Source organism: Puma concolor, chromosome B3 (genome assembly GCF_028749965.1).
Source record: "Puma concolor isolate L17-30 chromosome B3, mPumCon1.1.hap2, whole genome shotgun sequence".
Lineage (NCBI taxonomy): Eukaryota > Metazoa > Chordata > Mammalia > Carnivora > Felidae > Puma > Puma concolor.
This window is the reverse complement of record NC_141672.1, coordinates 89,458,237-89,471,184: the sequence shown is the minus strand read 5'-3', so window position 1 is coordinate 89,471,184 and position 12,948 is coordinate 89,458,237. Positions and strand designations below refer to the sequence as shown.

The following is a 12,948-nucleotide window of genomic DNA, read 5'->3' as shown; positions in this document are numbered from 1 at the left end:
AGCAAGCATAATGCAAAGAGGCCTGGTCAGGAAGTAAAAGGTGAGATTCAAATCAGAGCTCACCATGTATTTTTCTGAGCCTGTTGCCCCCACCCTAGAGTGCAGTGTGGATGTGGGAGAGTGCCTTATGAACTACGAAGCATAATCACATGCAAGGTGTGAAGTTATTGAGGTCTGTCATCAGACACAGCCTCCTGGCTTTTCCTCTGGTCTTAGGTTGAGCAGGAGAATGGAGCACAGTTCTTTCTGACCCTCTTCTTGTGGGGTGTTCATCTAAGGAAAGTAGAATGAATTTCTTCTCTTTTGAGGAAACATAACTTTCTCCTCTCCTTGTGGCCCTTCTTTCCATTCATCCTGAGGTCTAAAGCCACCAGGTTCATCCCAAAGCTCCTGCAAAAAGTCAGGACAGCTGTCCTTCTAGAGAAAAGGTCACCCTCTGAAGGAAGCTGGCACTAATGCAGGTATAGGGAAGAGCCTCATGCATTTGTTCTCCAGCATATGGAAGAATGTCCAGTAAAACCCAGGTTCCCAGAAAAGGGAAGACTGAGGCTATCCGTGTGGGAATACAATACATTTGTAGTAGCCACAAAGCAGGGTTGGCAGAACAACTCAAAGGCAGGAAGCCTGTCCTCAAGCTCCCCCAAGACAAGCTATGAGGCTGCCTCAGTTCCCAGCCAGTTCTGCCTGTCTTCTCCCACTGCAGCAGCAGTAGGCTCTTCAGCATCTGAAATAGTCCTCTTTGCTTGTAAAATGCCAGGGGAGGATGCAGCAGGAAAAGGCTACCAAAGAAGCTATTAAAGCAGAGACTTCTAGGGCCAAGGCACACCCTCACAATCTCAGCCTCCTAGAACTTCACACCTGGCAAATTATAGCACAGCAGGCTCCCACATGCTACTCGGAGCCAAACTCCTGCTTACACCCCACGCCTGAGGCTGCCTGTGGACGAGCACAGCCTTCATCCCCAGTCATGGCCTTCAGCCTGGAACCCAGTAGATTCGGGAGGGCACAGGCAGAAGCAGCTAAGAACTGCCCCAGCAGGAATGACACTAACAGGCTCAGGGTGAGGAGAGGCAGATGGACATCTGGTTTGGGTGTGGGGAAAAGAAAATGATTTTAGCATTTAATTTACTCTATCAGTCAGGGATTATCAAGCCTGGGGAAATAAAGAATGGATTATTTCCCAGAGAGTTGAGCTACACCATCTCTCAAGAGGGATTTTGCCTTTAAAGCACCCAGCAAACAAAGCTGACCCTCACTGTCCACCCAACCAGGCAGGGAAGGGCTGAGTGCAGCATGATGGGGGCCTCAGAAGAGGGGTGCTAACCAAAACTCCGAGGAAGTTATGGACATTTGAAATTGGTTCATAGTCCATCAGAGACTGTCTTTCCTATATAGTCCATATGGCACATACTATCACAGAAATGATTTGCCTTTTCCAGAGGGAAATATTTGTTTACTATCTCTAAAACAACGGGAAAACTGCAGGGGCACCTGGGTGGCTCAGTCAGTTAAGCGTCCAACTTGGGCTCAGGTCAGGATTTCACGGTTTGTGAGTTCGAGCCCCACGTCGGGCTCTGTGCTGACAGCTCGTAGCCTGGAGTCTGCTTCCGATTCTGTGTCTCCCCCCCTCTCTCTGCCCCTCCCCTGCTTGTGCTCTAGGTCTCTCAAAAAATAAATAAATGTAAAAAAAAGTTTTTAATAAAAATAAAATGGGAAAATTGCAAAAACAATATAACACTACAATACAAATGAAACTATGTGATTCCAATGAGCTGGGATCCTTAAGAAGATAACTGCACACTGCTTGGCCTTCCCCTCTGCCCTCAGGGATGCTGAGATACCACATGTTATTAGCACAGGATTGACCAGAGAGGATGCTCAGGTATGTTGGTTCCTCTTATCTGCTGCACCCTGAGGGTTGGCTCAGCAACAGAAGGCCCAACAGTGTACAGCCCAGCAGAGGATGGGACACACTCCGTTTCTGGCCCCAGAGCTGACACCTCACACTTCAGAGCCACCCAACCCAAAGCCAAATGTCTTTATAACTTCACATCCTGCATTTTCTGGAACTATGTGATTCTCCATACCCTGTGGGATTGTTCTTTGCCCTCTCTACACCTGACTCTGAGAAGTCTGGGGCCCTTACACAGGCCTCCAGGAAACAGCCACATTGCTGGAGAAGCATTACTTTTTATGGCTCTAAGTGCTTCTGACTGAATCCAGTCCACTGATAATGTCAGCCTCTCAGAGTTGTTCGTTCCCTGAAGCTCAGCCTACTTTGTCTCCAGAGCTGACATCCTCTCTCCAGCACGGGAGGCACTGTAAAGGAGCTGCCATGCATGAGGTCAGCAAAAATCCTTTGTCCCTAGTTGTTTTTCCATCCTTTGCCTCTGTATCTCCTCTGCCTGGCTGGTTTCCTTGAAGAGATCAGCTGGTTTCCACTGAAGAAGTATCTGCTTTCCTGGGCGACCATGGGGAAGAGTCTGATTAAGATTCACACCAGAGTCCGAGTTCAGCTCCGGTTGACTAATCATTGCCTTCGGCCACTAAGTGTGCGCATACTGAGGATGGGGCCCCGGCTCCAGGGGAGGCTCCTGACCACTGTGTCCCCTGGCCCACAGGGAGCCACCTCTGGGCAAGGCAAGCAGCTGGAACATATCCAAGGTAAAAAAGAATCCTCTGTTTTGCTGTGCCATTTGCCAGATCCCACCCACCCACGGTACCCACCCTCTCCATCCCACAGTAACAGGTTTGATGAAGGGGTTGGGGTGGGTGGTGACTTCTAGTGAACCTGAAGTTTTGTACAAGACTAGTCTGACATACATACAGGTGAGGTCTGTTGAGGGAACAGAAGACTAACATTTACTGAGTAATTTTGTTTGTCTAGCAGTCTACTAGAAATGCATACATTTCCATTATCTTATTTACTGAGAGCACCAACAACTTATTATAATGTGGTTTCTGGTGTCCCTCTGATCTGTTCTCTCTAACAGCCTTTGCCTCTCTCCTTCCCCTCCAAGCTTAGGGCTGAATAGTAGGCTAAGCTGAAATGCACCGAAGTGGCTTCAGCAGCTAAGCTGGTCATACTGTGGAAGATCTGACAGTCATAGCTGTCTTTGTGAGGGGACAGCCTCTAGAAAGGGTATGAGGATTATGTGGAATTTAAGAAACAAAACAGATGAACATATGGGAGGGGGGAAAAAAGAGAAAGAGAGGGGAAACAAACCATGAGAGACTCTTAAAGATAGAGAACAAACTGAGGGTTGATGGGGGGATGGGCTAGATGTGTGATGGGCATTAAGGAGGGTACTTGTGATGAGCACTGGTTGTTGTATGTTAGTGATAAATCACTGAATTCTATTCCTGAAACCAATATTGCACTGTATGTTAACTAACTAGAATTTAAATAAAAATGGAAGGAAGAGAGGGAGGAGCAGAGGAGCCAACACATGTGTGATCAGGGCCTCAAGATTTGTTTTATCAGGAACTTATTAAACATTCCCAGGTTCATATTCCTCATGCTGCTTGTGCAAATGCAGGAATAAGGGGAACAAACTGGGGGGAAAGGATCAAAGGAGCATCAAGAGCACTGGAACAAGGGGCTGGCTCTTAATTTCACATTATTTCACAACAGTTTCTTGGGCAATTGGGACCTAAATCTAAAGTAGGTGTAAGATGTTGACTTAATTCATCCAGGCCCAGAATCCAACTACATGATCATTAGCACCAGGAAATAGAAAGAGGCTTGGAGTCCATCCTTACCTTTGCCATCACCAACCAACCACATGACTTCAGGCAAGCTCTGTAACCTCTTGCTTTCATTACTTCGTGGAAAGATAAAATGAAAGCACTTAAAAAAGTTTAAAATAGTATACAAATGTAAGATTTTAGCACAAGGGGGGAAAAAATAAAACCAGGACCATGAGGAGCTTCTGAAAGCAGAAGCTGAAAGCTGTGGCAAATATACTTACTGATGGTGAGGTGATGGGGAGACTAGGTGGCTAGCAGGGGGCTGCTGTTCCTGCCCCAACCCACCCCACATTTGTAACCAATCCCAGGATTTGTTCCTCTGGAGAATCCTTAACTGTGTCGATGGGCTCCAGCAGGCTGAGCAGGCAGACTGCCTGGGAGCAAATGGCTACTCAAGACACCCAAACACAACTCACTACTTCTGAAAGGTTACTGCCACCTTTTAAGAGAGACCTTTGGGCGGGGAGGGGGGGGAGGGCAGCGGCGCCTGGGTGGCTCAGTTGGTTAAGCATTTGACTCTTGATTTTGGCTCAGTTCATGATCTCACGGTTTGTGAGACCAAGCCCCACATAGGTCTCTGGGCTGACAGTGCAGAGATTCTCTCTCTACCTCTCTCTCTGCCCCTCCTCTGCTTGTGCTCTCTCTCAAAATAAATCAACATTCAAAAAGTGAGAGAGAGACCCTTGGGCTTATGAAGCTAGCCCTAATCAACCCTTATTTGGTCAAGCCTTTACATAGCTGGGAATCTGATCTAGTCTGCAGCAATTCAGGGTCAATTTCAGAGCAACAGAAGGGAACTGGCTTCTCTTACCATAGGCCGCAAAGGCAGGGAGAGTCAGAGCCACTCTGGCACCCCAAAGATAGCCAGGAATGAAAATGCAGACACTGAACCTGAAACAAGAAGCCATTTCCTCGAGAGCATTGTGATGTGGGCCATACTCAGTGACTCCAGGCCCACATCTTCTAGCCTCCATGGCTACTATTTAGTTGAGGGAGTAACCACCTCCTGTTTTTTTGCTACCAGAGGCTGAGCACTGTAAAGAGAGAAATGTTCCATCTGAAAAAGTAGAGAGATAATGGGTAGTTTTAGGGGGTCGGAGAACACTTTCTCCTGACCATTGTAAGAGAATTTCCACCCTGACCCAACAAGATGTTCTCAGAGACCACGCTGCAGTTTGGAGTGTGTAAAGATAGGGGATGTGTCAGCCTACAGTAGACCCAGCTCATTCTAAAGTAAAAAAAAGGAGCCACTAGCCAAGGGCTATTCCCCTTCTCCATCAGAAAACACTTAGGAAGAGGGGTGCCTGGGTGGCCCAGTTGGCTAAGTATCTGACTATTGACTTCGGCTCAGGTCACATCTCCAGGTCATGAGATGAAGCCCAGAATTGGGCTCTGTGCTGAGTGTGGAGCCTGCTTGGGATTCTCTCTGTCCCTCTCTCTCTGCCCTCCCATGCTCATGCATGCACATGTGTATGTGCACATGCACACTCTCTCTCAAAAATAAACATTAAAAAAAAAAAAAGAAACCACTTAGGAAGAGCAGATAGGGTTTTAATGTCCCCTAAGATTAGGACAGCTAGAAGTGGGAGGCTGAAGAGACAGAGCACAACTGCAGAAATCCAAAAGATGACCTCATGAACTCAAGGAGGTACATGATGGGTTATTAGAAGGGCACTCAGCTCCAGAATCAGTATTTCAGGAGCCCTAGTGAAGGCAAACAGTCTTTTCCTCCCCATTCCTGCCTCTTAAGATCCTCAGCCCAAGAGGGAGACTTGAGCTCCCTGAAATGTGGCCCCAGCTCTGAATCAGGGATGGTATGCAATTCAGAATGTCTTTCAATTGATGTCAAAAGCAGGAAAGGCAGAATCTTTGACAAATCTTGCCAAAACCCTACGTAAAAAGAAAAAAACCTCCAACCATGGCCCCTCTGATGTCTGCTGCTTCTCGTATCCTCTTCCTGATACATCAGAACAGCATGCAGCAGCCACTGTCACGTGAAGTGTACAGGGGGGCTTCCTTCCAAGATTTTAGTTACCATATAAAACAGAATGGGTGCTGCCTCCACCAGACAGCAAAGTGTGCACAGGGACCCAGAAAGCCTTCTCACGTTCCTTTTGCATTTCCAGGCCTCGAGTCCCTCCGGGACAGTGCCCATTCCACGCCAGTGCGTTCCTCCTCCCACGGGGACACCTTCCTGCCTCATGTGAGAAGCAGCCGGGCAGATAGCAATGAGCGAGTCGCCGTGATTGCAGACGAAGCCTACAGTCCTGCAGACAGTGTGCTGCCCACCCCTGTGGCTGAGCACAGCCTGGAGCTGATGTTGCTTTCCCGGCAGATCAATGGGGCCACCTGCAGCATCGAAGAAGAGAAGGAGTCTGAAGCCAGCACTCCAACAGCTACAGAGGTGGAGGCCCTTGGGGGAGAGCTGAGGGCCCTGTGTCAGGGGCACGGCAGGCCAGAGGAGGAACAGGTGAATAAGTTTGTTTTAAGTGTCCTCCGTTTGCTCCTTGTGACCATGGGACTCCTCTTTGTTTTGCTCCTCCTCCTGATCATCCTTACCGAGTCTGACCTTGACATTGCCTTTTTCCGCGATATCCGCCAGACCCCCGAGTTTGAACAATTCCACTATCAATACTTTTGTCCCCTCAGGCGATGGTTTGCCTGCAAAATCCGCTCAGTGGTGAGCCTGCTCATTGACACCTGAGAAGGCATGACTCCTCCCAATAACTAGCCAGGTGGACCAAGGAGCCCGGCTACCCATTCCCAGCAATGGGACCCATCGCGGAACCATCGGCACATGTACCAAGTCCTCCTCTCATGACTCAAAGTCCACAGCCTAGGAGGGTCATTTCCCAGAAGAAAAAGAGGATAGGCTCATGCCCTATCTAAACAAACTGGGAAAACTCATTTCCTTCAGAGGTTCTTCCAAGAAAGGCTCAGCGACTCTGTTTCTCATCCTCCCGATTTGCAGGATAATTTTTGGTTTTGAATTTTGATTTTTCATAGATGTGTATTATTTTGAAAGTATCAAATAAAAATAATTTATTTTACTATTACGGATTATCGCAGTAGTGTCACCTAGCAGATGGGACACTAGTTGAAGACTAGAGAGCTGTCGTCTTCTGTATTGTGCGGGAGCTTTCCTACTGGGCTCCAGTAGGCTCATCAGTGCAGCCTCAGCAGCACAGGCCAGGGGTCTGGACAATGGGAACTATCTGTAGGTTTTCCTGCCAGACGAGATTTGAAAAAAGTAAACATCCATGTAGAATGATTAAATGGAAAGTTGCTTCTTATGATGGTCTGAGTTGGATTTTCTTTTCCTTTTGTTTTTTTCAAATCTGAGCAGAGTGGGCATCTGAAGGGACCACCGCTACCGCAGCAGCAGCAGCAGGGGTGGGGTAAGTCTGTCCCCTTAGACTAGAGATCCTAGTGGGCATCGCCATGAGTTTTATATAATGAACTTAGACTTCTCTGATTTTTTTTTTTCCTGAAGAACCTCAAGATTTTTATAGTGCTTCAGAGACATTAGTTGAATTCAGTGGTGCCTGAGATAAGACTGTCAGAAATGTCGGACAAAGTGTAGTTAACAGAAACGAGAACTTAGGTACCTAAGAAACTGTTGAGATTCAGAGAGCAGTACCTATTTTGTACCCCCCCCCAAAAAAACTATTTCAATTTATATTTTAACAAGATGTTATTTTCTTATCAATTCATATTTTGTTTTTACTTTATGGGTTAAGAAAATAGAGCCTGATGAACTAAATGATGCAAGAAAGAAACTAATCTTGAGAATGAAAAGCTTCAGAAAAGAGAATTCCAAGATCAACAAAGAGCCTTGGAAGGGACCAAGAAAAGGATTTCTTTAAATAGGCATACTAAAAGATGCCTACAAAAGAAAGAAAGCAAACGTGGCAGAAACCAACAATTAGATGTAGAAATACTGCCCCCTAGGGTCATCCTCTGCATCAGGAAAATAAGAGTTGTAGGAAAGTATTTGCCATTCTTGCTGAGGGAAGCTGTGGAAGCATGCAAAGCATAGCATGTGAAGGGTGAGTGTGGGGTCCAAGGCCCAAGCTCTGCAACTCTTAACAACCACTCACATACAAGATCTCGTTTTCATCTCAGGGAGAGATTTCTAAGTCATCTGGGGCCTGAGGACTTATTTAAGGATAGTCCGTAGACATATTCCTGGGACCCACACAATAGTGGAGTGGCTGCTAACATCACGTGATGTTGGGCAGCCCCAAATGCAGAACAGGATGAGTCACTTGAAGATTTGCTCTCCCCTAATTTGTCCCCTGAAATAGCAGAATCATGTCCATGTACAGAGTATAACAGACATGGAATTGACAGGGGGTACAGGGTGGGGGGAGTGGATTGTACAATTCTAAATGCCCTTTCATCTAGACCAGGGGTTGGCAAACTTCTTCTGTAAAGTGTCAGATAGTACATATTTTTTTTATTTTGGTTTTGTGGGCCATACTCTGTGGCAACTACTCAACTCTGCCATCATAGCACAAAAACAGCCATAGGTAATACATAAACAAGGAAACATGGCTGTGTTCTATAACAGTTTATTTTTAAAAAGACAGCTGAATTTGGACCACAGGCCATAATTTGCCAACCCCAATCTAGACAATAAAACTGCTCCTTACCAGTATGTTAGCAGAAAGGGGGTCGGCTCTGCTCCCATTCCTGACTTGCTAAAGGCCCAGGACCATTTCCCAGTGGAGGCACTGGGGTTGCTTGTTTAAAGGGTGCTTGAACAACCAACCAGCAAAGAGGTAACTGATGCCAAGATGAGCAAGATCAAGTGTTTAAATGCTAAAACTCCACCAGAAGCTAAGAATGGAAGAGGAATGTCTGATCATTTCCATACCAGCGACAATTAGGGCAGAATTACAAACATCTATTTACCAAGTGACAAGACAAACTGAAGGAGATCCTAGTAAAACTTAGGGATCACTTAGAACCAACTATCCACTGCCACTTGTCATCTACACAGGAAGGCTTTATTTAGCACAGGACTGAAGTGAAAAGTAGACTCAGAGATGAAAAGGCTGTCAGGAGATAGGGGGCTGGTTTTAACCTGGATATCTACTGTCTTATGCAACATAGCAGATTACCTTTTAGTGTAGTGTTCCTACCTCAGTCTGTAGAATATGGTGTTTCTATGCAGTGAGTGATAACCTTGACAGTGACCTTTCATATTCACATTAAAGAGAGATACAATATTCCATTTCCTGGTATGTTACTTGTGTCTAGAGTTCTAACAGTACAGTAGTCCATACCACTTCCAACAGCTGGATTTTGCTCTCTGAACAGAAACTTTTGGGTTATTTTTTTCCAGGGCTTACCCCAGAAAATACAGATAGTAAAATTTCCTTCAATTTGCTTTTCAAGTAGCGCTTGAATAACAAACCTCCTTTGTTGGTGACTAGTCTTTTTGGTATCTCCCCATCGTTAAACATTGTTCAGATTTTTAACCTGGTTTTACTGTGTTCCACTATGTCTCCCATTTTCTCTCAAAATTAGTTTGATCTCATTGTAGAAAAAAACAATGGATTCCATAGCTTCATCCATCAGAGGAAATAAAACTCTTACTAAAGAATAGTGTACTGCATCTTTAAGCAGTAGAAGGTAAACTACCTGCAAATGTGAATTTCTTAGTTTCATTAAAAAGTATAGTTGTAAACCTTTCGTGTGCCAAAAATTCTAAGTTATACTTTCCTTCAAAGCAATGTACTTTTTTCTACATATGCAGTATGTAGTTAGCATAAAATCATTGGTGCCATGAAAATTATTTTTAAACTTAAATAAATATTTAAATATCATTGAAGAGTGGACTCTTTTTTAACCTACAACTGGTCTCCCTTTTTCCTCCTTAAAGTTACCAACACAGAGATAAAAGGATACCAGGGGGATTTATACAGCTGACTGCTGTTCATGACTAGAATCATTTAAAATAGTCATTTTATTGGGGCACCTGGTTGCCTCAGTCAAGCATCCAACTCTTAATTTTGGCTCAGGCCATGATCTCATAGTCATGAGGTTGGGCTCCACACTGGGCATGGAGCCTATTTAATATCCTCTCTCTCAAAAAAAAATAGTAATAGTCATTTTGCTTATATCCATCTATCATCCTTGACCTTTCCCCCAAAATAAATACTACTAAAAACGTGGAAACTGTAATAATAGAATGATTTTAGAGATGAATTGGACCTCATTTTTCTGTTGAGGAAAACCAAGGAGTGATTTTTCCTAAGGCTACATAGAGCCAAAAGTAGAACCAAGATGGTCCAGGGTGCCTGGCTGGCTCGATAAGTAGAGCATGAGATCTTGAGGTTGTGAGTTTGAGCCCTACATTGAGTGTAGAAATTACTCAAGAAAATAAAATCTTAGGGGCAGCTGGGTGGCTCAATCAGTTAAGCATCAACTCTTGATTTCAACTCAGGTAATGGTCTCACAGTCTGTGGGATGGAGCCCTGCATCTGGCTCCACACTGACGGTGCTGAGCCTGCTTAAGATTCTCTCTCTCCCTGCCCTTCCCCTCCTCTCTCAAAATAAAAGTTTTTTTATAAACAAGAACCTAGATGGTCCAGCTTCTAGACCAGTGTTCTTACTCAAGCCTGGAACAAGAACAGAAAACATTTCCTATGAAGGGAATAGAATGGTGTCACTGCTACAGTAACCTGATAATTACAACTTACAAAATATATTCCTATGGCATTATCTCACCTGATTATATAACCATCACTCTGGCTACAAAACTGGTAATGGTCTTTTAAATTCCATGAGGATGAAAAGTGAAACTTGTGCTAGTTTCTTACCTAATCTTCCTGTTTTCAATTCTATCTGCCCTTTAATGCTCCATTCTGCTACCAGATCATCTTCCTAAAGCACCAATCATGTTATGTAACCCACCTCGAAATTTTCAGAGGTTCCTATCACCTATAAAGTGATTATCTAATATCCTGTCCCTAGTGGAGTTTTGTTTTTGTTTCTAATGACAAAGTCTTTGCTTAAAGTGATCTGCAAAGTAAAAAGCCTAAGAAACAGGGGTGCCTGGGTGGCTCAGTAAGTTGAGTGTCCAGCTCTTGATTTCAGTTCAGGTCATGATGCTAGGGTCGTAGGATTCAGTGCAGAGTGTGGAGCCTACTTAAGATTCTCTCTCCCTCTGCCATTCTCCCCCACCATTTTCTAAAAAAGAAAAAAAGAAAGCTCTCTAAAAACAAAAAAGAAAACCCTAAGAACCACTGGATGTGAGTGGTGATTTCCCATGATCCTACAGTTTTTTTAACATTTATTTAACATTTATTATTTTCCCCCAGTGCAAGATGGGGAGAGGCAGAGAAAGTGGACACAGAATCCAAAGCAGACTCCAGGCTCTGTGCTGTCAGCACAGGGCCCAACATGGGGTTCAAACTCATGGACCGTGAGATCGTGACCTGAGCCGAAGGTGGACGCTTAACTAAGCCACCCAGGTGCCCCCATGATCCTACAGCTTTAAGGCAGCCACTCTTCTATGGATACTTAATGAGGACCCCCTATGTACAGACCCTTTCAGGGCTCTAGCACCCACTCCCTCTGCTTAGGGTTCCTCAACCATCAGCAGGCCCCTCTACAAGAGAATACACTCCTGGTTTTAGCACATGAACAGGCTTCCTCTACACACCCCTACAACTTGCTGATGGAGTAGAATCAAACAGGCAAAAGATACTTTTAAAACACTTCCTCTTGCACTGCTTTCATTTTAGGAAGAGGTACCTTAAAATGTTTTACTCCTGCCTCTGTGCTAAATGTTATCTTCCTCACAAAATTTCACCTTTTCATTTGAAAATCCAAAAACACTTATAACCAAATGAACCAAAATATGGGTTTATGCTGTCCTGGAACTAAAACTCCTTACTGGCCATCAATACCATACTAAAAAGGAAAAACCAAAAAAAGTACTAAATCAGAAGGGACAGCCTAGCAAAAGGACACCTAAGTTTTTGGAACCTGAAGTTAAAGGGCATATATTGCTTCCTCTTGGGTTGATACAGAAGATACCTGTGTCTGCCCTCCTCCCTCCCCATGTACTATAACTGACTGAAAGGATTTAAATCTTTGTGTACACAGCCCCAAGCTCCCTGCTTTCCTGGAGAACTGCCTTTGCAAAGTCATCTCTGTGGAAAGGAAACTCAAAGGCATGAATACCAAAACAGGACTTAAGGAACTAAGATTTATTAATTCCTAATCATTTTTAAGTCTCTCCGAGTTTGACCAAGTCCCTGTCCGCCTGAGAATCGTCTCCTTCCTCCTTAAGGGCATAAAAGGATGGGCATCTCAAAGAAAATGACTCAATACAGAGCTTACGTGCTTAAGAGATATCATAAAGCCCAACTTAAAAAAAGAGAGAAAGCAATCATAACATACGAATAATTACAGAAGCCATAAAGCTTTAAGCAAGTCTCTGGGAGAAGTACCTTTCACAACAGATTACAGTTTAAGGATGTCCTAAGGGAGACAATTTTCCTTTATGTGCTTTGTAGATTTAAACAATTACTCCATTATAGAGCTTATCACTGAGAAACAAGTCCCCACTCACTCTCCTTCCTTCCTGCATTGCATCAAGAAGACAGAACTCTATTAACTGGAATTAGATATAAATACTACAGTTTATGAAGCTAAAATGGCAAAAGAAACCACAAAAGTGACAAACATCAAGAATTTGCTAACATTTATTGCAGAAACCGGGCAATTACCACCAAGGATTCAAAGCTTAAATGATGGTACTAATTTCAATGAGAGTATTTTTCAATATCTTTAAAAAAGAGCACTTTTCACAAAAGTAGCCACACTCTGGGACCTGTGAAATGAAGTGGTGTAGAAAAGGGAAAGGGAAAGGGAAAAAAAGAAAAGAAAAGAAAAGAAAAGAAAAGAAAAGAAAAGAAAAGGGAAAGGAGCCTACAGCCTACAGGCTTCATTTATTATCTCCAGGGCAGTTTAATAGAAGTCAACCTCACTTAGCTTTCCCTTCCATTTCATAAATGAATATTTCCATTTCACTTACCAATTTCTATACTCCTCTCATCAAGAAAACAATTCTTATTACTTATAACCTATTTAATAAACTAGGCCTCAATAATTACAGAGAAGGAAATTATACATGTGACTTTATTTCTGTGATACACAATTTGAGAAGACATTTCCTCT

The 12,948-nt window shown here is 44.0% G+C and overlaps 1 protein-coding gene across 6 annotated transcripts in view; it reads left to right on the top strand.

The window, feature by feature from the left end:
- The window catches only part of FRMD5 (FERM domain containing 5), a 321,532-nt gene extending 311,948 nt beyond the window's left edge, over positions 1 to 9,584 (top strand). For 4 of the 6 annotated variants that reach the window (XM_086710562.1, XM_025918905.2, XM_025918906.2 and 1 more), the window contains one exon: positions 5,877 to 9,584. In XM_086710562.1, the coding sequence (XP_086566688.1) occupies positions 5,877 to 6,454 (578 nt within the window). In that variant the 3' untranslated portion in view covers positions 6,455 to 9,584. The remainder of the gene's footprint in view (positions 1 to 5,876) is intronic. The other 2 variants (XM_086710563.1, XM_025918907.2) reach the window with 2 other exon arrangements.
- Positions 9,585 to 12,948: the final 3,364 nt, after the last annotated feature.